General features: G+C 51.2%; 2 protein-coding genes and 1 pseudogene across 3 annotated transcripts; 1 reads left to right on the forward strand and 2 right to left on the reverse strand.

Annotated features, from left to right (window-relative positions):
- The first annotated feature begins 496 nt into the window (after positions 1–496).
- LOC133910731 (heat shock 70 kDa protein BIP2-like) lies at positions 497–4,384 on the forward strand (annotated as a pseudogene).
- A 1,129-nt stretch (positions 4,385–5,513) lies between these two features.
- Positions 5,514–7,082, reverse strand: LOC133913143 (uncharacterized). The gene is made up of 2 exons (XM_062356207.1): positions 6,484–7,082; positions 5,514–5,940 (listed from the first exon to the last, which is right to left on the reverse strand). Exons 1-2 carry the CDS (start codon positions 6,877–6,879, stop codon positions 5,767–5,769), a joined length of 570 nt encoding a protein of 189 aa, XP_062212191.1. The 5' UTR covers positions 6,880–7,082; the 3' UTR covers positions 5,514–5,766.
- A 721-nt stretch (positions 7,083–7,803) lies between these two features.
- Positions 7,804–9,960, reverse strand: LOC133913142 (ACD11 homolog protein-like). 2 transcript variants are annotated; one of them, XM_062356204.1, is made up of 4 exons: positions 9,427–9,960; positions 8,734–8,945; positions 8,296–8,441; positions 7,804–8,110 (listed from the first exon to the last, which is right to left on the reverse strand). In XM_062356204.1, the coding sequence occupies exons 1-4, from the start codon at positions 9,688–9,690 to the stop codon at positions 8,004–8,006; spliced, it is 729 nt and encodes a 242-aa protein (XP_062212188.1). In that variant the 5' UTR covers positions 9,691–9,960; the 3' UTR covers positions 7,804–8,003. The 2 variants fall into 2 exon arrangements, with proteins under 2 accessions (XP_062212188.1, XP_062212189.1); XM_062356205.1 differs by having other exon boundaries at positions 8,734–8,906; positions 9,427–9,956.
- Positions 9,961–23,941: the final 13,981 nt, after the last annotated feature.

Raw genomic sequence — 23,941 nt, forward strand, 5'->3', positions numbered from 1 at the left:
TTCTATCTTCCGGGCTGGGTCAAATAAAAATGAAAATCTGAAGGCCTAAGGCTCAATTGGTCACCAGAATCAACACCTACCATTCGAACATAAAGATCTAAAGAACTACTCGCGAGCAGCTCAGCTCATATGGTTAAGCTAACAAGCTGAAAATGGGATTTGGTTCAGATTGTTAATACAACGAGCCAGAACCTATATAGCCCCTGAGCTTACAGTTGCAGGATCACACATGTTCCAAATCCATAGGAATTGAACGTCCAATCGATCTTACAAAGAGCAAACAATATTTGAGCGATGATGACAAAGCACTCTGTTCTAGCTCTCGTTCTGCTCTCTCATCTCTGTTCTGGTATTTTCACTCCTCTCTGTTCAGATATGTTCACATGCACTGAACACATGGAGACCTCGAACACATGCTCCGATGACCTCGAAGACATGCTCCTATGTCTTTGGTTGCTTGATGGATTCATGGAGCTCTGTTGTACTCAGGGTACTCATGGGGGAAGGGCCCTGGGCGGAAGGGGAAGGCGGCTTCGGGGCAGGTGATCGCATCGACCTCGGCACGACGTACTCATGCATCGAGGTGTACCGGAACGAGCACATGAACATCATCGCCAAAGACCAGGGCAACCGGATCGCGCCGTTGTGGGTGGCCTTTACCGACACGAGCATCTCGTCGACGAGGCTACCAAGAACCAGGTGCCACTCGAATTGCAGCACACCATCTTTGACATCAATCGCCTCATCGACCACAAGTTCGACGACGAGGATGTGCAGCAGGACATGAAGTCATGAAGTACCTACCATACAAGGTGGTGAACAAGGGTGGGAAGCCATACGTGGAGGTTCCCATGAAAGGCGGCAAGAGAAAGATGTTCATCCCTAAGGAGATTAGCGCCATGATCCTCTCCAAGATGAGGGACACGCTGAGTCCTACCTCGGCTAGCGGGTCACCGACGCGGTCATCACCGTGTCAGCGTACTTTAATGATGCGCAATGGCAGGCGACCAAGGACGCTAGCAAGATCGCGGGACTCAATGTGTCACGGATCATCGACGAGCCGACGGCGGCAACGATCGCATATGGGCTGGACAAGAAGGGCGTGAAGATGAACGTGCTGGTGTATGACCTCGTCGGTGGCACCTTCGACGTCAGCATGCTCAGCCTGGACCACGGCATCTTCGAGGTCACGAGGTGGTCGCCCCCAGTGGCAACACGCACCTCGTTGGTGAGGACTTTGACCAGCACGTCATGGACCACTTCATCCACCTCATCAAGCAGAAGCACGGGAAGGACATCAGCAAGGACTGGTGCGTGCTCGGTAAGATGTGCCGTGAGTGCGAGCGCATCATGCACACGCTCAGCAACTAACACCAAGTGCGTGTTGATATAGAGGCATTGTTCGACGGAGTTGTAACAATCTGAGACCATCATAAGTTCGGAATGTCACTCAAACTAACTTATATGGCTATCGAAAGAAAAAAAATCGACAGTAACTCTTCTAAACCGGAGGTACAATTAGTAACAACATATAAGAGACATATAACAATTTATAGAACATCACACAAGCAATATAAAGATCCTAGGAAATAAGGAACAAACCTCGATCATATATTCAAGCCACCATAGGTCTAAAATATACATCAGAAGGCAAAGTATCGCTAACTAGCAGCATAATAAGTTTAACCAAAAGAGAAAGTTGAATATGCAAGCGCCATGCAGCTACCGTTCCCATATGCACGCCATCACCTCAAAAGGGTACATGGAAAGAAAGTAGGGTGAGATTCAAAAATCTCAGCAAGTAAATTTGCTTTAACGAGCTATTTAGCCACATATGATTAAGCAACCATTTTTAATAGAAACATAGAGATAGAACAGACAAACATCTAAAGAATATGGCTAAGCCAGACCAATAGCAATACCACTAGTTATAATATCCTCAAGCTTAATCCTTCACAACCGCATCACATGTAAGCAAGAATTGAAGACTTCTATTTGGCATAATACAAATATGCGATCAAAAATATGAAACATCATATAAATGTGTATGCGTGTACGTTCAATGTTCATCCTCACCCTTACTCCTTCATAGACAATGTAAGGGTGTGTGCCGTATCCCCCACGGGTAACGTACAATGTTGTACCGGTACGATCGCGGTTATAAGATGGCAATGTAACTTTCGATGCATATGCATAACATGCTTCATTCATAACCAACAATATAACTTCCAAGATATGCTTCATAGTTCAAAATTTCACAATAAAGTAAAGAACAACCACAAACGATATATCACACTTATTGCACTTCATAATTCAAGAACCGAGTAAATTTCTGAAATGTAAACAATAGGTTAATAAGCTAATAAACAATATATTAGATTAGATGTATGCATTGCCATTAAAAGAATGGAGGCAATCAAATAACAGGTTAAAATGTAGTCATCTACTACATTCACTTGCCTTCACCGATGATAAAGGCGCGCACTAGCTGCGACCTGGAGCGGCACCACCTGAACAAACACACAATTGGCACCAAGATGCCACAACGATAAAGTAAAAGAAGGCGCATGCTTCTACGTCCAAAACCCCGAAACCCGACAACCGAAGCTACGAAAAGATATCTACCAACTAGATCGCTAGACACCAAGTAAGAATCTCCTCTAGGTCAGTCGAAGACCGAAGAACAAGGAACAACACACGGGCTAAACCTCGCCGGACACCAACACCAAAAGCGCATAAACTGCTTACCCAAAAAGAACAACGCCAACACCATCGGAAAGCCTACGACGCGAAATACAACTTCCATTACAGATATACACTCGCATCTAAGACCGGTTAGCCTCAAATTGAATTGATGAGCTACTCACTAAGCGGACCAACAACATACTTAACCGATGACACGGATGACCGATCTCAACCTCCTACAAGCATCTAAGGACTACAAAGAGTAACATTTGGAACGGAATCTTAGAAGCCCTCCTCCTCCTTCTCTCTTCTTCTTTCTCTTTTCTCCCTTCCTCTTCTTCCTCTTTTCTCCCTTCCTCTTCTTCCTTCTTTCTTTCATTTCCCCTTTCTTCTTCTTTCTTCCTTTTCTTTCTTCTTGCCCGACTGGGCAACCCCTCCCTACTCCTCCCCCACCCCCTTGCCCGGCCTCCCCCCGGCCAGTAGCACATCGACGTCAGCCGGTGGAGGCCGGGCGACTGACGAGTGCAGCATAGGGGCACCCAGGGTTACGGTGACAGCGGGGCTAGAGGAGGCGATGGCTTAGGAGGCCAGGCTAAGATGGGCAGATGGGGGCGGTATGTGTGTGGGATTGGATGGGAGCCGATCCCCCATACCTTATCCTCTTTTTTATTTTATATTACAGTCTAATTTTATTAGACTCGTCACGGACCCACCGAGTATCCAAACGTACTGTTAGATAGTAAAATGAAATCGTCTCGATGAGACCTACGCATCCGCGGTTTTCGATCATCTTACCGAGCAAATATTTAAAAGGTTAAAATTTACACTTCCTCACGGTCCCGTGGTCAACAAAAGAATTTCACATTATTATTATTTTTTCGAGTATTACAGGCGTCGACTTCTCCTAGCCACTGACGCAGGCCAAGTTCGAGGAGCTCAACCTTGATCTGGTCAAGAAGATGCTGGGACCCATCAAGAACGCCATCGGGGACACCAAGCTCAAGAAGTCCGACATCGACGAGATCGTGCTCGTCAGTGGCAGCACCAGGTTCCCCAAGGTGCAGTAGCACGAGGATCTCGGTGAAGAAGTCGTAGGTGTTCACAATCTACGAGGATCACCAGACCACGGTGTCGATCAAGGTCTTCGAGGGCGAGCGGAGCCTGACCAAGGACTGCCGCGAGCCAACGGCATCCTCCACGTGACCGCGGCAGACAAGGCGGCCAGGCGGTCCAAGTCGATCACGATCTCCAACGACAAGGGCCGGCTCAGCCACGAGGAGATCGATCGGATGGTGCGTAAGGCCGAGGAGTTCGTGGAGGAGGACTACCGCGTCCGGGAGCGCGTCGACGCTCGGAACCGGCTCGAGAACTACGTGTACCGTACACTGATGGACGGCGGCATGGGCGGCAAGATCGGCGAGGAGGACAGGGAGAGGATGGAGGCGGCCCTGTCAGAGGTGCCGGAGTGGCTGGAGGCCTAGAGGAGCAGGACGGCGACCGGACGGCCGAGGAGCAGGAGTACGAGGAGAAGCTCAGGGAGGTGGAGGAGGTGTGCGGCCTGATAATCAAGCAGGTACGAGAAGAGCGGAGGCACCGCGGGCGGGCAACTATATATATATATAATATGAGAACCCATGTCAAGTGGACTTTTACTCTCTTTTTTTTTTTTGCAAGGACGGCATGTAGTGAACTAGAATAACAGTTGCAACAATCTTGGATCCATAATATTTGATCCCGTACAGATGAAGAGGATGCATTGACATTTATACGTTTAGACTGTCAATGCATAATTCACTTCTCAAGGAACACACAAAATACATCAGCAAGGAGAAAAAAGGCGCCTGCGTTCGTACGCGCCAGACTACGCTAGCTCAGCCGTGCTCCCCTTCACACGCCACCGGGAGTGGGCTCGGCGCGGCGGACTCCGCGGCCTCCGCGCCGAACACGTACCGCGCCCACTCCGCGGCCTGCGCGTCGGCCTGCGCCTCCACTCCGCGCACGCCCCCGTCCGCCCACGCCGACGCGATCACCGCGGCGACGAGCACGACGACGAGCAGCGGCGACAGCAGAGACACCAGCCGCGCCGCATCCTCCGCCGCAGTAATCGCGTACGCTGCCATTGTTCCTCGGCAGAAGGGACCTAAGGTGTATGCGCCTTTCAGCTATCCGGCAATGACAAATGGACAGCAAGCATATATAGAGGACGCCCCGTGTAGCTTTCTCGTGCGCAACTACCAGCGCCATGGATCGTGTGAGCGAGCTCCGCAAAGAGGACGGCCTCGTCTTTCTTTTTTGCCTCGGATCATGAAAAGCTTCGCCATAACTCGAGAACAGCAGCATGACATGCGTATATTTGTCCACTTCACGGTTCCCTGTCTGTCCGGGAATTCCGTTCCGGCCATGGCGCTTTTGTGTCCACCGGTGCTCGTCCCGTGGGTATTGGTTGGTTGGGACTCCGGCGGTTGAGCCAAGCCATTAGCCCTGTACAGCAGCACCTCCTCTTAAGGTAAATCATTAGCTCGACATATGCGAAAATGTGGCGCACCAAAGCACCAATATACCAACGACTTACAACTTGCTGGGCAGTCTGAAACGATTGTTGGGGGTGAACAATTCTAGATGCAGTTAAAAATGATTCAAACTGAATTTGATGATGCCACATGTTACAGCAGGGAGTTTGCAGTACTACTGCAAAATTCCTAGCGAAATTATGAATTGTGCTAGCACGGAATGTAATTTGTGAAATTCATTTGAATTATGCATTTTCCTTGGAGTATATCATGAGATCCATCCCATCACAGGAAGGGGTACGATGAATGCAAGATACATGGAAGAAGGCAATGCTTGCTCTCATTTTCTTTCTCTACTTTTTGGTAAAAAATACAGTAGAATTTCATCACCACTAGTCATCTATATTTCCTTCCAAGGGAAAATTCAGTACATACCAGCCAAATTTTCTTAGTATTACGATTTCAACCGAACCTTTTACATGTCTTATCGGCTACCACAAGGCAAAGCCCTATAGGCTATAGCTCAAATAGAGAGCCATCATCTTTTCTCCCCCATGTATCCTCGATGGTCCTACTCAAGAGCAGGTGCTACCTCAGTTGGATTACCTTCAAACACGTCAGCGTTTGATGATTCGGCTTCCTCAGGGAACTCCTGTGATTGGATTGATTCCTTGTAAGCAGGAGTGTCTCTGAAGTCCGTTGCTCCGTCATTGTAGGTAGCCACGGCGACACCGCAAGCAATGAGCTGCACAAGTAGGCAACATTGATTCACAAGTGAGAACCCACAAATTACAGTCACTTCTCTATTGCTGGAGAGTTAACATGTTTAGACAAGGAATTGTGAGTGGAGATCTTCCAGGGCAATCAGGTTCAACAAGGATGCATGCCAATCGCCAATTAACAACCATCGACAATGTTTGATTCAGTGTTGTAACTCAACAAAGAAAGGCTAGATTAGATCTTGTTAAGCAATACGCAAAGAAACAACGTCATATATGTTTCACCAACACATACTTACTACTACAACGAATTCTGATGAGCATGAAGTTTCAAATGTCAAGCTGAAGTCAAGCCCACAATATCACGCAGCAGTTTGAAACTACTCCACTAATGTTTACAGCTTATAATGGACTGTTTCATGATGACTTCTAGTGCAGAGCAATTCAACATGGAGCCATGAATATCTTGGATGAGACGAAAGATTTAGTTTTGAGCACTTGACTAACGAGCATGGATGACACAGCATCAAGAACACAGCGCGCAAGCGAGAACTTGAGGAGGTACTCACGCCGAACACGACGCCGAACGCCCACATGTACTGCACGAAGAAGCCGAGGGCCTCCCACTGAGGTCCCTCCCAGAAGTCAGGCGTCTCCGGCTCCGGCAGCTTCGGCATAGGCTCCGTCGATACCTCGAACCCCAGCGGCTCGCCTTCCCACTCCGCCGCCGCTTCCCCCGCGGCCGCGGAGGCGTCCTCGTCCACGTCGGGCGCCGCGACCCCGCCGCCGCCGCGGCGCTTCTTGCCGCCGCGCTCCTCGAGGCGCCGCTGCGTGCGGGACGAGACGCCGCCCCGGCGCGCGAGCGCCACGTGCAGGCGGCCGCGGAGAAGCGGGACCGCGGCACGGACGGCGCGGCGGCGGACGGCGGCCGTGCCGAACGGCGTGGGGGAGGTGAGGAGAGACATGAGGCTGGAGCGCGGCGGGGCAGTGTGAGACTGTGAGCGTGCGGGGTCACGTGGAGAGGCTGGAGCGCGGCGCGGAGCTCCGTTTGTCGACGCTTCTCGGGAGCTGCGAGGGCCGGGAGGGAGAAGAGATAAGATTTTTCTTTTTCTTTCTTTCTAGTTTCAGCTTTTGCTCGCATTTGCATATAAACCATTTCTATTATCCAATTTTCTGTTTGTGAAGGGTTAATATTTTCACCGTATAGCTTTAGCTCTTAGCTCCACGTCAGTGTTTATAGATTAAGATAAAGTAGTTTCAATCTTTATTTTTAAACTAATATATAAATAAAATAGTTCACATAAACATTCTTAGTATACCTATAACTCTAAATTTACGAATTTTTAGAGTTAAAAATACTTAGCTCTATAAATTTTTGAAGTTAAAATTCTAACCAACAGACACTTCGTTAGATATTGAGTTTAGTATTCTAACAAGGACATCTCTTCGTTGTTATGTTCCTTGTTAGAACTTTGAGTCACATGAATCGAGTAGGCCCCATGGGAAAAGATTATGGAGTTAGACCTTTTAAAAAATCTCATTAACCTAAAGCCATATTTGGTTTAGGGTCAAGATGAGCCTTACATATTCGAATTAATAAAAGAAATCATCCCAAATAAAATAGGTCGATTGAACCAAAAATAAAACAAAATAAAAGAGGAAACCCCGCTATCAATTGCGTATCTTCTCCCCGTTCAAATCCTTTTTTTTTTCTAGAATCCTCTAGGAATCGTACTATTTTCTGTAAAAATCATGTTTTCTAAACAAATCCCAGACCTCCTCAGCATTTTAGAGTTTAAGCGGTTTGTCAAAATCGAGTTCTACTAGTCGATTTAGAATTGCTGGTCCGAACAGCCTCCATTGTGTTCATCCATTTCTATATGCATATCTGGAAAAAAGAATGGGTATCCATGGTCGTACTAAAATTATCATGCAGTTGTACAATGCATACACATGAAAGCGAAACAAAGGTGGAGACAAAGGGAGCATCCACCACCCACCGAGGCTGAATAAGTAACTATGAACAGAATAAATCAATGGTGTCAAGAACAGCTTGTCAACAAGCTACAAACGTGATCTTCGGTTCAGTTCACCAATCTAGGCTAATGTTCCTCGACAGGAAAAGGTTATCGATGTATTCTATAATTGGACTAGAAGCGTCAATGTATCTCCTCATCTCCTTCTGCACAGAGCAATCTGCAGGAACAATAGAGGGCATCGTTAGGACTTGAGAGTAATGATGTCTAGAATCTGAGATGGTCTAGCAATAAATGTCTAGAGTCCCTGAAAAATTCAAGACACTTTCGTTTCGAGAACCAGAAGTTCAAAGATAGATAGGCTTTTCCTGTTCTTCAAACATATGTGCGTTCTTGTTTGCTTACCAGTTTCGTTCAACCTCACTATCAACTGCTCCCTGCTTGGAAGAGTGTACATCCCAGCACCAACAGCCTTTCTGATCGCCCAGCTATGAAACGGCGCGCAAACCTGCCCGTAAGCTGTCGTGGCAGCATCATACAGTGAACAACCCCTGAAAAACACAAGTGCCGGAGAACAGAATTACCTGTCAATAATTTTTTAAAGCGGAAGAAATACCTGTCAAGCATAGTACTCGACAAATATATATGCAATAGCTTACGAGCATCAACAGGCAATTGGCCAATAATTTTATCAGTAAAACAACCATTTCTGGATCAGACATTTGTCATGACAGAGTACAGGACAAATTGATGCCTTAAGATTCAGACAAGCGGCCTAGCTGGCCTGAAATGTGCTGCAGACTTTACTACGAGATGTTTGTGTTTGGGTGGAAGGAAACGTACTCGGTGGCGAGGAACTGCTCGAAGAGGGCCTTGATGAGGCCGAGGCCGAGGCGGACCCTGCGCAGGTTCCGGGAGTGGCTGCCCTGCTTCTTGACGGAGTCGTTCTCGACGTCCTTGTCCAGGATGTCGTTCAGCGTGCCGTACGACTTGCCCGCACCGATGAGATCGTTCACCTGGATGGATGATTGTTCAAACGGGAAATCTTGCCGGGACTATTCATCGTGGAAAACCAAGAGTACGTCATTGGGAAATTTCAGTAGGCAACGTGAGCAAGTTTGATTGTACTAATAGACACCGACCATTGAATCCTAAAGAGAGTCCAGAAGCAATCTTCTGCAGGTCAAATAAACGCGGCAATGTTCTTTCCTGGAGCTTTCTTTTAGGAAAAGAATGAAAAGTATCGATTTTTCTTTGGGTCAATTTAATTTTGTGAAAGAAAGGAAAAGATAGAATAATCCAATTCAGAGCAAGGACGGTGGACGCTGCAAGAACCGATGAAGTCAAGGGACAAAAGTGGCAATCAAATCCACGCGTCGCTCGCACGATTTATCTCGTCGCCGTGTCGAATCTTGGATCTTTGTCCCAGAGATCGGAAGGACGGCACGAGCTAAGCAAAAAGATCCCAAGAAAAAAAATACGAATTGCCAAGAAGAATCGCGAAGCGGATCGCGGGACGGGTCGTCAGGCACTCACCTTGGTGACATACTCGATCTCGGCGAACTTGAACGCCATGCCGAGGGAGCTGAAGAGCACGGACACGAGCGCGCAGGTGTCGCCGAAGGGCGACAGGCGGAGCTCCCCGCCGTCGGCCACCATCCCCCGCGCCAGCTCCTCGAACGCCTCCGCCACCGCCGTCAGCGGGGTCTCCATCCCCTTCCGCTCCGCCACCACGGCCGCCGCCGCGTCGCACAGCGGCTCCGCCGACGACCACGGCATCTGCGGTCTGAACCCGAGCATCCTGTCCTGTCCTCTCTGCCCCCGGAGCGTGCAGCCTAGGCGTGCGCCTGCCTGGCTAACCGTTGACGGGAGGTGGGGGTGGTGGGGGGCGAAGGACGCGCGGCTAGAGGACAGGCGCGCCCGGAGATATAGCGCGGCGAGGTGTGCAAACGCCTCCGCGCGCGGCTGGTCTGGCTGGGTGGGTTAAGGGCGGGAGGCTGGCTATGTATAGGGGGCGGCCGGAAATCAACCGTAGGTCCGTAGCCGAGGAGGGGAATCGGAAATTCGGAATTCGAGGGGCAGCGGTTTGGCTAATCGGATCTTTTATAGGTTTTGTTTGTTGTATTCTGGAAATTTTAACATAAGCGGTACTAAACGGATATAGTAAACTATCAGTAAGTGTATTTTAAAAATAAACTGTATAATTTAGAAAGGCAGAATTTATTTATCATAGGATTTGACAGAAAGTGAAATTTAAAGAAACATAATTTGTATTTTATAGAATTTAAAAAAACGAATTGCTTTTTATAGGATTTGGGAAGGAGACGAAAAAAGTAGGTCCTTAACAGAATGGACAGGGACTGATGTGGAGGCAGAGTTAACTAACTAGTTATTTTTATTCTAAAAAAATAATTAATTAATTGATTGAGTTAAACTAAAATAATTAATTAATTGATTAAGTTTATTCCTAGTTTCGGAGAACCATCCTTTTTATATAGTATGCTCGTTCTCAAGTTAGAAGATGAACATCCTTTTTATATGTACTTAGTTAACATGCCTGTATGTTTTAATAGGAGCTATAAAAACTTCGTTTAGAAAACTTCACTGAGAAAAAAAAAGGATTCATAAGGTAAACGGCGGGACCCATCACGTGGGTGCGGAAATTTTTAATGCTTTTTTAAGTAGTAGTAAATACCCTCTCTGATTGTAAATGTAGATCATTTTAGACTTATGCACCATGATTAAGAAAATAGATCAAATGATCTAGTTACCTTTTATTTATTCTGTATTAGAAAAAATAACGTATTCAATTGTGAGAGTGATAGTATTTATTAAACAAGAGTAAGATGGGAATAAAAGAGAAAAAAAATACATAAAAGTTCGAGAATAATTTATATTTAGAGGATAGTTAAGGAGGCTAAAATGACTTATATTTATAACCAGAGGGATTAGTAGATTTCAATAGTGAGGAGGGTGCTTGGGAACAGCTTGCATCCCAAAACGTTCAGCTGCAACCTCTATAAATCGCCTATCACGCTACTCGTGACATTTTATTCACCCAATTTCACCAAAAAATCGAGTGAATTAGCCATTTGCTTAGAAGAAGCTCCCGGACATTCGTTTCCCTGTCATTATATTTTAGCACGCATGGATCGGAGCTGTCCCCACGTCAGACGACCGTGCATCGTTGTGGAGCACCGTTGGACACAGTCTGGACGCTGGACCTACCCCCAAAATGAAGATGACGGAATCAGCACAGCGATTTCCTAAAAGCGATCATTGTCGTCTTAAAAAACTGACCATTTTATCATAGCTGAATGGCTCCGAAGCCATACGTTATCACAGTATCAGTTGTTCAGCAGATTTGATGAAGGCCCGCATGTTTCAAATCGCTTAACCCCGGTGAAGCCTACCAAATATCTACGGCTCAAAGCACCGCAATCTCTAGTGCCAAGTCGTCCGAGCATTCAGCCGGGGGGCGACCGGGATCTCCTAACGTCGCGGATCGTTGTTGATGTGTGTAATCGGATTCACGTGTCAGTAACGACGTCAGGGGATCTCGGTCCTAGCCAGGGACTGTCAGCGGGTCTATTTGTGTGCACAGTCGAGATTTAGTTGGATATTAGGTTGTGATTGATTATTTGTATAGTATCTTATTCATATAGATGTATATGCAGATTAAGTAGAGTTATATTTGTTAAAAAAAGTGGTGAGTTGGGTATATTTATTTTGATAAGTTGAGTTAAGGTTCTATTTGGTTGATCGAATTTGATATCGTATAAGCAAATACAAGAGTTGTTATTATGATTAGTTATTCGTACGAAGATCATTTTGTGACACTAATAAGTAGGTTCATCTGTATGAGCGGATAATATATATCTATCGGACTAAGTTGTAGGTGTACATTTGCATCTATTGACCCAGCAGAAATAGCGTATATAGACAACTAAATACGTATCTTCATAAAATTATACGCATCTACCAAATCAGGATCCTTTTAGACGTAACCAGTTGGCCTCTAATAATGTTAATTAGTGCACACATGTTACGTATATAAAATTAATATAATATATAACAATATGAAAAAGTACATAAGATAAATAAAAAATATTAAATATATTTTTAAATACATAGAAGTTAAATACTAGACGTCTAGATAGGGAAGATAAATAATATAATACTTAAATGTATTTTTAAAAGAAGAAATATATACAATTTTACATAATAATCATTTAATCAATTCAGGTAGATAGTATAGATTATTTAAATTTATTATAACTAATGAATTATACAGAGTATAGGTGTGGTAGCCTGTTTTCTTTTGCCCAATCCTGCCTCCTGAGCACCTACCTCCCCGACGACCAAAAAGTTTCCCGTGGTTAATTTCACCTATCATGTGATCGTTGTTGATTACAGAGTTCTGTTATTTCCTATTTGAAACACATATCCCTAAGACTAAGCCCAAGGGAGTTCCTTCACGGGCAGATTCCCGTCGTGAAGGGATTCCCGTTCCCTTCGGCGCTCCCAACGGTTTCCCTTCACGGCTCCCTTCACAACGGGATTCCCAGGGTCATTCTCTTCAGGACAGGATTCTCTCTCCGTTCCCTTCACGATTCCCCTCGAAGGGAAGCTGTTGGAGATGAGAGGAAATAAAGAGAATAAGAACAGGGAAGGGAATCGGGAAGGGAATGAAATGAAGGGAATATGGTTAGAGATAGTCTAATCATTCGGACTTACGACCCAACGGGCCGAGGCAGCAACAAAGGGCGGCGGAAGCCAGTTACCACCTCCATCTCATCTGTGAAGTCTGAATGGATCCGGATCCGTGGACTTCAGAGGTTTGAACAGTAAACAGATCTGTGAAGGCACGGTTGGGCAGTAAACTTATTTAGTTGTTTAGTTGCGATGTTATTTTTTTCTTTTTCCTGATTATAGTCTTTCAAGATTGTACTCTTTTGTTTCGTTGCTATATTAACAGAAACGGACATGTCCGGTGCTGTTCGTTCAATTCGTACAAAAAAAAAGTATCCCACGGTTAGGAGCCGGTGCAGCCGTGCAGGTGATGATGCAACAACATGCGACGCAACCGAGAGTGTTCGAGCTAACCAACCACCAGCCTATCCGCCAATCTTCGCCGCGCCGGCGATGCGTTCCGGCGCGATCTGCGTGCAGGCCCCGCGACAACTCGAAAGCAGAACCGTCCACCGGAGCCGGTGGTGCACAGCCCACAGCTAGCTGCGCGCACATGCTGCGCATTATTTGCGAAACCTATTTTCTTCCCGGCTGAACCTGAAGTGCTGAACACCAGAACACCCGTTGAGTTTTCTCCAGTTCATTTTGCAATTTTCTTTTAAACGTCTTGGGTCTAGTACTCTAGCATGTTCTGGAAGGAATTGCTCTTTTTCGAGATGGAAGTATGGAGCTGCAGGGTCTCTAGGACTACGCAAAATTGTGTACGAAATTCCCAGCTCAGCCAAGGATAATTGTACATTTCCAACTCGGATCCAGTCAATGTTCATATATCTGTAGTGTTTCTTTCTGGAAGAACAAGAGTCAAGATTCAAAATGAGTGTCGTCTCTCTTTCTCTCCCTGATGTCACACTCATACCTTCTCCGTTTCTTTCTTTTGTTTTTCCTGAAGGAACTCAGACCTCCTTAAAACTTCGCTACACATTTCTTTCGGGTCGCCAATAACTTTTGTGCTAGTGGGCTGCACAACCTAAATTGCTTCCAGTGCGAATTCATTTGTTGCCCGACAGATTATATTATGGGATTGTTTGGTTGGTGGGCGCAGTTCGTCACACTTGTAGCAGGCAGGAGGACCGAGCTGCAACTCAGGTGGCTGGTTCGGGGTGGTGTCGCTCACCCCATCCAGGTTCAATCTTCCAGGATCGACTGCATGCCTCACCTACGACCTAGCCAGTGACAATTGAGTATAAACATTCACGTAATATCAATAATTAGTGAATCATCGATTTTACGAATTTATAAAATAGATGAAAGATGTTTCGAGTAAACAAATCAAAGGAACACATATAAAGGATTTTAAGTAGATTTAGACATCACTTAAAATAATAATTCTACATCATAATTATCTTGTATTAATCTAAGTATATTATAAGGAGGTGGATGGCTATCCTAGTTGAATCTATCTTAATCGGTGACTTCTTTGCTCGGCTTGTGGTATCTTCTACCTCGTGCGAATTATTCAACTTATAATCGCTTCTAACTTGTAAATACTTGTCCTCCGCAAGATCCTTAGGTTTTGCGCATAATATGTCCTCTAGAGTCTTCCTTCTTGTTCTTTGAGATAAACTTATATATTTATAGGATACCCTGGGTACCTACGGATAGTTTCTTTTCATCTAGGGATTCTCTTTTCAGAGACAAAGATATCTCCTGAGAATTACGAGAAATCTTAGGGTGTCCGGATATGATAGTTATTCAGTAGTCATCATCAAACCCCCACTAATACGTGAAATAAGGCTTCGATGGATCAAATACTTGGCCAACAAAGATAAGCATTATGCTCAACTGCATCATCAAGTAAGACTCGGGTTCCAAATTAGAATGATGCATCTAACCGAGTTCTCTGGGTTCCTCAGTTGATATTTGGGGTTCTGAATACCTTCAAGTTCTCAAATGAGTTCTCGAGAAGGTATTCCATCCGAGTAGAGTTTCTGATTAGCCCAAAAAATATCATCCCGTTCTCGTGAAAGGATGGTAAGGATAAGATTTGCTGTCCGGGTTGGAAAGTTGGACCGTCGCAGGGAGATTTTGGGTAGTAGTGAGAAAATCTTTTATCTGATAGGAGGCCATGATTACGGTGGAAAAACATACGTTTGGCGATGTGGTGCGATAGATTCCCTGGGTTACTACTCCAACTGCACCCGCATGCGTTGGGCATTAAATGCGATGTGATGGCTAAACAAGAGATCATGGCCTCGAGTCGTGCTACGACGTCAATCGAAGAGCCATTTTCGAGAGCCACCGCCCTACATAAAAGTAGAGGGGAGCCCACTTCGACGTTCACCCATCCATCATCGCCGGCTTATTGCTATGAACACGATGCTTTGCAGAACTCTCTAAGACCCGAGAAGCCATGACCCAGGTAGGAGCCTAAATGTCACCTGCCCAATAACAGCTCGTCGCGGCCCTTAATGTCTTTTAGGAGGTGTTTGCTGGAGTTGGGATCCAGGTGGAGCATGTTAGTGATGGCGATGCAACTGGGCTGGCCACCCAGGCGACCTAGCTCACCTAGATGTACGGAGGACTTCAAGGGAAGGTGGCTGAGCACCTCTTGAATCAGACCCGGCGGAGTGCGGAACAAGCAGTCTCCTTTGTGCTGACCATCCTGAAGGACCACAACTCGAACGTCGATCCTGATGTTCTCCAGGATAGCAACAGGGAGGAGTCAGACGAGTTGTCAGCGCAGAAGGTGGAGGAGGTGACCGGGCCGACCAAGGCTTTCATGGACGCAATGGACTTTGGGCTTGGGTCCTTGCCGTAAATTTGTTTTCTTTAACCTGCGGTCTGTAAAAAAACACTTGGTAGCATTTGTTAGATTTTTAGGAAATTAAATGGGTTTCACATTCTATTGGAGTACTTCGTGTTGGATGCATTCGATAGCATATTGTGGTCTCCTTACTAACTTCTTCATTCGATTAGTTCGGGACACGTTAATCACTAGTCAGAGTGATTATTATGACTAGCCTTAGGTCCGCTTGAGTGAAAGGCATCGTAGCCCCTAATCACTCGTGGAATGCGTAAGGAGCCTTTTCGTAACCCCGAGTTCACAACATAATGATCATTCACTTCTCGTTGGAATTGGCTTTCAGAGGGTACACGATATGTTTTTTTTCGGTTTCCAGCACCTAGTACTTGTTAAGCCCACGACTGTCTACCTGGAGAAGTTTTTCAGGTAGGCAATCTAAATAGAAAAAAATGTAATAAAGTAAAGAGAGCTCATATTGCCTTTGGGTCAAGAAAAGCTTTTCGTCGCCCAGGTGCGCGTTTGGGACGAAGGTCCCGAGAAGTAGCTTATCCCGTTTGTCAGGCATGAAGATACACAGAAAGACAAGTAAGGCAGGAAAAGAATTCAAACAACTTCCTAAGAAATATGATCTTTTTTATTACGAAAGTACTCTTAGTAGTTACACTTGGGACTTACAGAGTTTATTGACGACCTACGAGTTATTGTAGACCTAATATCTTAAACATAAATAACACATACAAGATTAAAACGATAAGCAGGGACCCTTATACTTCGGGGGTAGCGTAGGCATTGTTACATGGGTAATGAAATAGTCGTGGAACCAAGCCCGTGGGTTTTTGGGTTGGCGTCTTGAGGCGCTGTGGACTGTGGTTGTAGTCATGACTAAGTCTTCTTGTTCACCTTGATCCTTGAGTTCTTGGGTTCTTTTCTTGGTTGGTGTTGAGTTGCCATATCGAGACTCCACTTGTCGCAATAGGGACCTGCCTTGGGACAACCCAGGATGGTGATGACCCCTTTGGGTTCTGGGATTGTCACGCACTAGCATGTGTAGTACGCGGTGGCCATGAACTTGGCTAGGGTTGGTGTCGGAGGATGAACTCCTATCGCAGGGATCCCGAGAGACCCCTTTTTAGAGATTCGGCCGGGGGGATGATCCTGGATAAGCTTGTTGGGAAATAAGCGGGAACGGAAACAAATGCAATGGCTGGTGGGAGATGATCGCTCTGATGCGAGAAAAAGGGGTACACTGGGGTTTAGACAGGTTCGGGCCGCACGGAGGCGTAACACCCTACTCCTGTGTGAGTGTTATATCTGCCCTTGAAGGGAATTCTTCAAGGATGTATCTGATTACAAGAGAGAGACACTTACTGAGAGCTTGAGGCTCTCGTGTTCTAGCTTGGCTTGAGCTGGTTTTAGCGTCTGCGTCCTCTTCTTCATACACCACCCAAAATTCCTCCTCTTTACGTGTTCTTCATTCTTTCCTTTTATAGGCGCGCCGACCTCGACATATCCTGAATGGGAAAGAGGGGATGCGAATGCCAAGGCGCCACGGAGAAAGGCGTCATCATTTCGTCTTGGCGAAGTGACAGGGGCGGTGGAGAAATGCGGCGCGCATCCGACCACCCGTCACTGTGGAAGCCCTTCGGCGCCATTGAGGGGGCCCACCGGGCAGCCTCAGAGGTGCCCGGTGCGCCCACTCTGTCTTGTTCTTCTGCCAGGGCAGGGTGGCAGGCGGAGCGCTTCGATTCTGGCAACGTTATCCCGAGGCACCTGGATGAAACGGGACGGGACCCGTGCATTTATTGGACCCACGCCCCCCTGCCAGTGCATGGCAGGGTCTGACACTGGGGCGTGGGCAGCTGAGAATGTCAGGATGTCAGGATGTCAGGCCGCGCGTGCCCATTAAATGCGGTATTGGGCCTTTGACTGGATGACACCCTGACGGCGGGACCCTTCGGGTCGTCGAATGATCTTGCGCGAACCTTCGGGGAACCGAGTCCTCGGGGGCTGCCACGTGCAGCCCCGAGCACTCTCTCCCGAGTACTTGGTGGGACCTTCGGGGCACCGAGCCCTCGGGGGCTGCCACGTGCAGCCCCGAGCACTCTCTCCCGAGTACTTGGTGGGACCTTCGGGGCACCGAGTCCTCGGGGGCTGCCACGTGCAGCCCCGAGCACTCTCTCCCGAGTACTTGGTGGGACCTTCGGGGCACCGAGTCCTCGGGGGCTGCCACGTGTAGCCCCGAGCACTCTCTCCCGAGTACTTGGTGGGACCTTCGGGGCATCGAGTCCTCGGGGGCTGCCACGTGCAGCCCCGAGCACTCTCTCCCGAGTACTTCGGGAGAATCTTCGGGGAACTGAGTCCTCGGGGGCTGCCACGTGCAGCCCCGAGCACTCTCTCCCGAGCACCTCCTTCCCGGTATTTGGGCTCTGCGGATCATCGGGGAACTAGGGTGCTCGGGAACCAGAGGTGGCGGCCCCGAGCACCTTCTCCCGGGACTTAGCTTCTTCTTACCTTGCAGGGTGGGGACATGTGGCAGATGGCCGGCCTGGTTTCGGGACTTAGGGACCCCTGGTTCTGAATACACCGACAGTAGCCCCCGGGCCCGTTGGTAGCCGATGGGACGGAGACTGCGAATGGGCCCTTCGTCGCGACCGAGGCCGAGGCTGGCGCGGACGCCATGTGGCAAGCTTTCGAGAGGTGGCCCTTGCGGACCTAGACCTCAAGTACGCCCCAACGGGAAAATGAGTGGACGCGTGTCCACACAACTTCCGAAGGGTATGATGACCATACGGGCGGCACGCGCGGTCGCTGCGCAGATCGAGGAAAATACGCCTGGCAGCCGTTGACATCGCGCGATCGGCAGGAGATTCGCCTGGCAGTGGCGTCGATCGAGGCGACGCTTCGCCGAGAGAACCGTTCGGGCGGCAGTTTTTGAATTTTGAGATATAAAAGGGGGAGTGGATCGGCCCGTTCCCCTTTTTACGCTCTCTTGCACTTGTGCTCTTGCCTTCTTCGTGCTCCGAAGCCTTTAGGGAATTCTCAGGCAACCGGAGCATTCTTCCTTCTCTCTTTCTTCACCACCAAAAAACTCCTTCCATCTTGTCGAGATGACGAAGGTTGGAGGAGGACGCCGGGACAGGACTTCGGACAGCATCTTGCCGGAGTCTCGTCTGAGGAACGAGGAGGCGGCGGACAAGATTAGGAAGCTGCTGGTGCCGGAGGGTCAGGAGGGTGCTGTGGCGGTGAGGCCGGCGACTCTGACGCCGGTGACGACCGTCCCTGGGCGGACCGTCCTCTTCACCTCCTTCGTGGCGGCGGGGCTAGTGCCACCGTTCTCCGCCTTCTTTCTGCAAGTGCTGGAGACATACGGCATTCAAATGGTGCACCTAAGCCCCAATTCCGTCGTGGCGTTGGCGGTCTTCGCGCATCTCTGCGAAATGTTCGTGCGGGTGATGCCGTCGGCGACGCTGCTTCGCCATTTCTTCGTCCTTCGGCCGGTGGGGAAGAAGAGGGGGCACTCCACGGTGGACGTCGCGGGGTGCTGCAACCTTCGGCTCCGGGAAGGCCTGGGGGACCATTACATTCCCCAGGTGCTGCGCAGCAAGTGGGAGGAATGGCGACGGGACTGGTTCTTCGTCGACATCGACCCCCACGAGCGCCTCGAATTGCCAGAGAAGGCGGCGGAACCTCGGCGATCGACGTGGGAGGCGCCGCCGCCAGAAGACACGAGGCTGAAGCCAGTGCTGGAGCGCATCTTGGAGCTGCGCGAGTCCGGGCTGACCTCCGTCATGGTGGTGGCGGATTTTCTGCGCCGTCGGTTGGCGCCTCTGCGAGAACGGGCCCGGCCGAGCTGGTTCTACACCAGGCCGGAGGACATCACCAGGACCCAGATTGGCGCGAGCTGGGATCTGGGGCCGGCGGAACTGCGGGGGATGACAAGGGTGATCACCGGAACGGAAGACATGGGCCGGGCGGAACTCCCGTGGCCGGAGATGGCACTCTGTGCCAACCCCAACCGAGTGGCCATCTTGAGGCGGCTGCCGGAGTTTGACGCCCAGGGGCCCGTGGACCGGCCAAGAAGCCGGAGTCCCGAGGCCTCCGAACTCCCCGGGCTAGAGGAGCTACTTGGCGAGGAGACTACTGCCAGCTCGGCGCGGGCTGGCGACGGGGCCGCCGCAAGCAGCAGCCGCCGTGCCAGAGAGGAGGGCGCCACTGAAGTCGTAGAGGAGGTGGCGCCGGGAGACCGGGGAAAGCGTCCCAGGGCCCTAATTCTAGTACCGGACTCTCCGCCGTCGCCGACGGCGGCGGCGGCGTTCCCGGTGCTGGCGCCGCGGCTGGTGCGGATGGGGGCTGCGCCTGCGCCAGAGACCCGCGCGGCTGATCTGGAGCCCCGCGCGGCGGCACCCGAGGCCCGTGCAGCGGCCACGCCGAACCCCCAGCGGAAGAGGCGGCGGGAGGAGTCTGGACCGACGGCACCGGACCCAGACATTAGGCTCCCAGCGGCCAAGTGGCAGTATCGGTGAGCCTCCTTTCTTGTTTTTTCCTGGGCATTTCTGGCCCGAACCAAGCTTTTGACATTTTTTATCTGTCTCCCGTAGGCCGACCGTGGGTGCCACTGCGCCGGGGAAAGCGCGGGCGCCAAGGCCAGAGCCGAGCCCGCCGGCTGCGCCGACAGAGGCCGGCACAGTAACGGCGGAGGCGCCAATTGACGTGGCGGCCACTGGGAGAGAGATGGAGGCGGCGGCCGAGAGGAGGGCGCCGGCGGAACCTACCCCGGGCGCGGAGAGCCCGGGGCGGATAACGGTGGAGGTGGACGTGCTGCTGGGGCCAGTGGACAGGGCGGCCGAGGCGGGAATACGGCCGCCGCCGGAGTCTTCGGAGCCGTCGGAGCCTACCTCGGGCAGGCAGAGCCCGGGGCGGATGGCGGTGCAAGGCCCTGCAGAGAGTTCGGCCCCCCTGGAGGCACTCTGTGGAGAAGCCTGGGCCCCACCGGTGCCCGGCCAGCCCGCCGATCCTTTCCTGGCCGCCATTGAAGGCGTCCAAGTAGCGGTTGGGCGGCTGGGCGCAGCGGTGAACGCCAAGGAGGGGGAGCTCGAGGCCGAGCGCGCCCGCCTGGCATCGGAGAAGGCGCGGCTGGCGGGCGCCCAGGAGGAGGCCCGCGCGGCGGCCGCGCGGGAGCAGAAGCTCCTAGAAGACATCCGCGCGGAAGCCGCGCGGGAACGAGAAACTTTGAAGACCGCGCGGGCAGAAGCCGCGCGGGAATGAGAAGACGCCGCCCGCTTGGCTGAGGCGTCGAGGCAGCAAGCTGCCGAGGCCCTTGCCAGGATGGGGCAGGCGTAGGAAAGGGAGGTGGCAGTCGCAGCCCGGGAGCAGGCGGCAGAGGAGCGGCAAGCCGAGCTGGCCCGCCGGGAGGGCGCGGCCGAGAAGACGGGCACCGACCTCCAGCGCAGGGAAGACGACCTTCGGAAGACCAGGGAAGAGATTCACCGTTGGGAGGAGGACGTTTCCTTGCGGGAGGTAAACAACGAGCTATTAGCGTCGGAGCTCGATGTTCGGGAGGATTCGATGACTCAGCAGGAGGATGTGCTGGCCCGGCGGGAGGGCGAGATGAGGCGCCGAGAAGACGAATTGAGTCGTCGAGAGGGCGAGGCTACTGCTGCGGCGGCCGCCGCGGCTACCAGGGCGGAGGAGAGTGCGAAGCACGAGGTGGAACTGGCCGCCCGTGAACGCGCCTTGTCCGAGATGGTGGCCAAGATGAAGCAGGCTGCCGCCCCCGCCGCAGCTGGCGGTTCTTTCGGTTCGGTCGGGAACCAGGGACTCGAGGCACAGCTGCGGGCCGCCAAGGAGAAGCTCGAGACCTCCTTTGTCTCGCGGGTCAACCTCGAGCATATGCTGGATGACATACTCCGGCGGATTCGACGGGCCGTGGAGAAGGGTGGTCTCGGACGGCTTGTCGACGACAAGAAGGGCGACGGCCCCGCACGACAAGTGTTGGGGCTGCAGCAGGTCTGCGAGCGCCTCGAGGCCTTGCCTTGGGCGGTCCAGGAACTCGCCGCCCGGGAGGGACGTGGCTTGGCGCACGCAGTGGCCGAGCACGTCCTGGCCTGCTACCGAAGCAGGGACCCAAACTTCCCGCTGGAGCCGGCGCGGGAGGGAGTGGTCGAGGCTGAGGGAGAGGCCGCCCGGGCAGCGGTCCGGAGTACCGCCTCCGTGGTAGCGGCCGGCTTCAGGCGAGAGGTGCCGCCGTCGCCAGCCCCCGGGGACGACTCAGAGGATTCAGCCGACGCCTCTGCCGCCGACTAGATCTTTTGTAGCCTTTGTCTTTCTTTTGCCGTCTTAATGGATGTAAATATTAGGAGTGAACCCTTAGAAAACGCCTTGTTGATGTCTTGTGGATATAATGGCAGCTTCTCCTTGGGCTCGCAACTCCAATTTCTCTGTGTGTTTGATGTTTCTTCTGGTATTCTGCCTGGAAGTCCCGGGGAGTACTCAGTCGGGCCGTTCCCGACCTTCCCATCCCCGAGAAACGAAGTTGTTCTGATCGCTGACGTTGGCGCAGCCAGCCCTCGAGCTCCCGCGAGTCCGCATTGCCTAGGTTAAGAAATGAAGACACAGACTCCCTTGTCCGGGAGATAGATCGATCCCGCTCGGAACACGCCGTGCCTACTGAACACTTTTTCACTTTGCGATCACTCAATTAGTAGAAGGGAGACGCGTGCGGGCGAGAATGTGACCAAGAGTCCTCGCGGTCCGGTGGTGCCCGGGCTTAAAACGGGCCGGACCGAGCACTGACAGCCCGCCCCCGAGGCCTGAGCTCCGGACTACCCGAGTAGCTCGAGCGATAGGATTACCCAGGGTACCCGAGGACTCGGTAGTGCTCGGGGTCCTTAAAAGCGGACCGAACACCACGACCACCACGAAGGGCTTCGGTCAGACATTATCGCACGCGCGCTACTCTTTTCTGCAAACCGCTCTGTCGTTCTGGGAAAAAGTAGATACGCAGCAGGGCTTTTGCGTGCGAGGAAACCACCTCACCGAACAAATTAAGGCGCGAGAGCCCCCGAGAATGACTCGGGAACATAAATTTACTGAAAGTAGATTTGTGTGAATATAACCACTCACCGGACAGCTGTCGGCCTTCCGGCCCACCGATCCAGGAGGGATGTGCTTCCGAGCTCGGGAGCCCGGGAACTTAATTCTTTCAACGGGGCGCCCGAGCGCCCGGAAGGCGTACAAGGCTCCTAGGGTCGGGTGATCTCGACCACCCATGCCTAAGTGGTAGGACCACCCGAGGACCCTTGGGGCCGACCAGAGACCGGGGCATTGAAGCCCTCGCGGCCGAGCTGCTCGTGATCGCCAGCCTGTGACTTAAGAGAAAAAATAGGATTTCTTTGTCTGCTGCGCTCTGTCAGTGCGGTACTTGCTATAGACTGCTCTCGTTTTCGACCCGAAACCTCTCGAATACCCGAACCGGCGGACAAGAGCGGGCAAGGGTGTAACCCAGAGGTCCTACGGTTCGGTGGCGCCCGGGTATGACAGGCCAGACCGAGCACCGACAGCCCGCTCCGGGGGCCTGAGCTCCGGCCTACTCGAGCAGCTCGAGTGATGGGATTACCCAGAGCACCCCGAAACTCGGTTAGTGCCCGGGAGCCTGCCACGACACCGAATACCACAGCCTACCATGTCGGACGTAAGTCAGCGGCGACTGCTCGCATGTATACCGATTGGGATTCTTTTATCAACGGGGAAAAATGAGAGAGCAAACTTTTTCTCGCACAACCGAGCACCTCACCAGACAGATTAAATATACGGAATCCAGGAAAAATATTTTGACATAGCGATTGCTTATTGAAATACTGAATGTGCAATATTTACAAGGTTGGGCGACAGCGACTTACCCCACGGGGCGAAGCCTTCAGACTGCTCGGGCGGGGAGAAGCCCCCGGCCTTGCTGACCTGAGCCGCGAGCACGGCCATCTACGGGTAGAAGCGTCGGAGATGCTCGATGTTCCACGGATTCGGGAGTGGCTGTCCTTCCTCCGTCGCCAACCTGAAAGAACCTGCCCGGGGGACCGCGATCACGGTGAAGGGACCTTCCCACACAGGGGACAGCTTATTCATTCCTTCGCGCGACTGGACGCGTCGGAGAACTAGGTCCCCCACCTCGAGAGATCGGGCCCGGACATGGCGCAGATGATAACGCCGCAGACTCTGCTGGTACCGAGCCACCCGAACAGCGGCACGCCGCCGGCGCTCTTCCGGGTAATCCACGTCGTCGCGTCTTTGCCGCTCCTGCTCACCCTCAGAGTATGCGTGCACTCGAGGGGAGCCCAGAGTGAGCTCAGAGGGGAGGACCGCTTCGGCGCCGTAGATGAGGAAAAAAGGAGTCTCCTTGGTGGCGCGGCTTGGCGTAGTCCGATTGGCCCACAGCACGGCTGGCAGCTCGTCTACCCATCCCTTCCCGTGCTTAGCGAGCACGTTATAGGTCCGGGTTTTGAGGCCCTTCAGTATCTCCGCGTTGGCGCGCTCGACCTGCCCGTTACTCCGAGGATGAGC

The sequence above is a fragment of the Phragmites australis genome, chromosome 3 (genome assembly GCF_958298935.1).
Source record: "Phragmites australis chromosome 3, lpPhrAust1.1, whole genome shotgun sequence".
In the NCBI taxonomy this organism is placed as follows: Eukaryota; Viridiplantae; Streptophyta; class Magnoliopsida; order Poales; family Poaceae; genus Phragmites; species Phragmites australis.

Coding starts and splice junctions, on each gene's coding strand:
- LOC133913143 (XM_062356207.1), bottom strand. CDS start 6,879: ATGTCTCTCCTCACCTCCCCCACGCCGTTCGGCACGGCCGCCGTCCGC. Junction 5,941..6,483: donor CGTTCGGCGTCGTGTTCGGC/GTGAGTACCTCC, acceptor CTACTTGTGCAG/CTCATTGCTTGCGGTGTCGC.
- LOC133913142 (XM_062356204.1), bottom strand. CDS start 9,690: ATGCTCGGGTTCAGACCGCAGATGCCGTGGTCGTCGGCGGAGCCGCTG. Junction 8,946..9,426: donor AGATCGAGTATGTCACCAAG/GTGAGTGCCTGA, acceptor CACGATGAATAG/TCCCGGCAAGATTTCCCGTT. Junction 8,111..8,295: donor AGTGAGGTTGAACGAAACTG/GTAAGCAAACAA, acceptor TTGTTCCTGCAG/ATTGCTCTGTGCAGAAGGAG.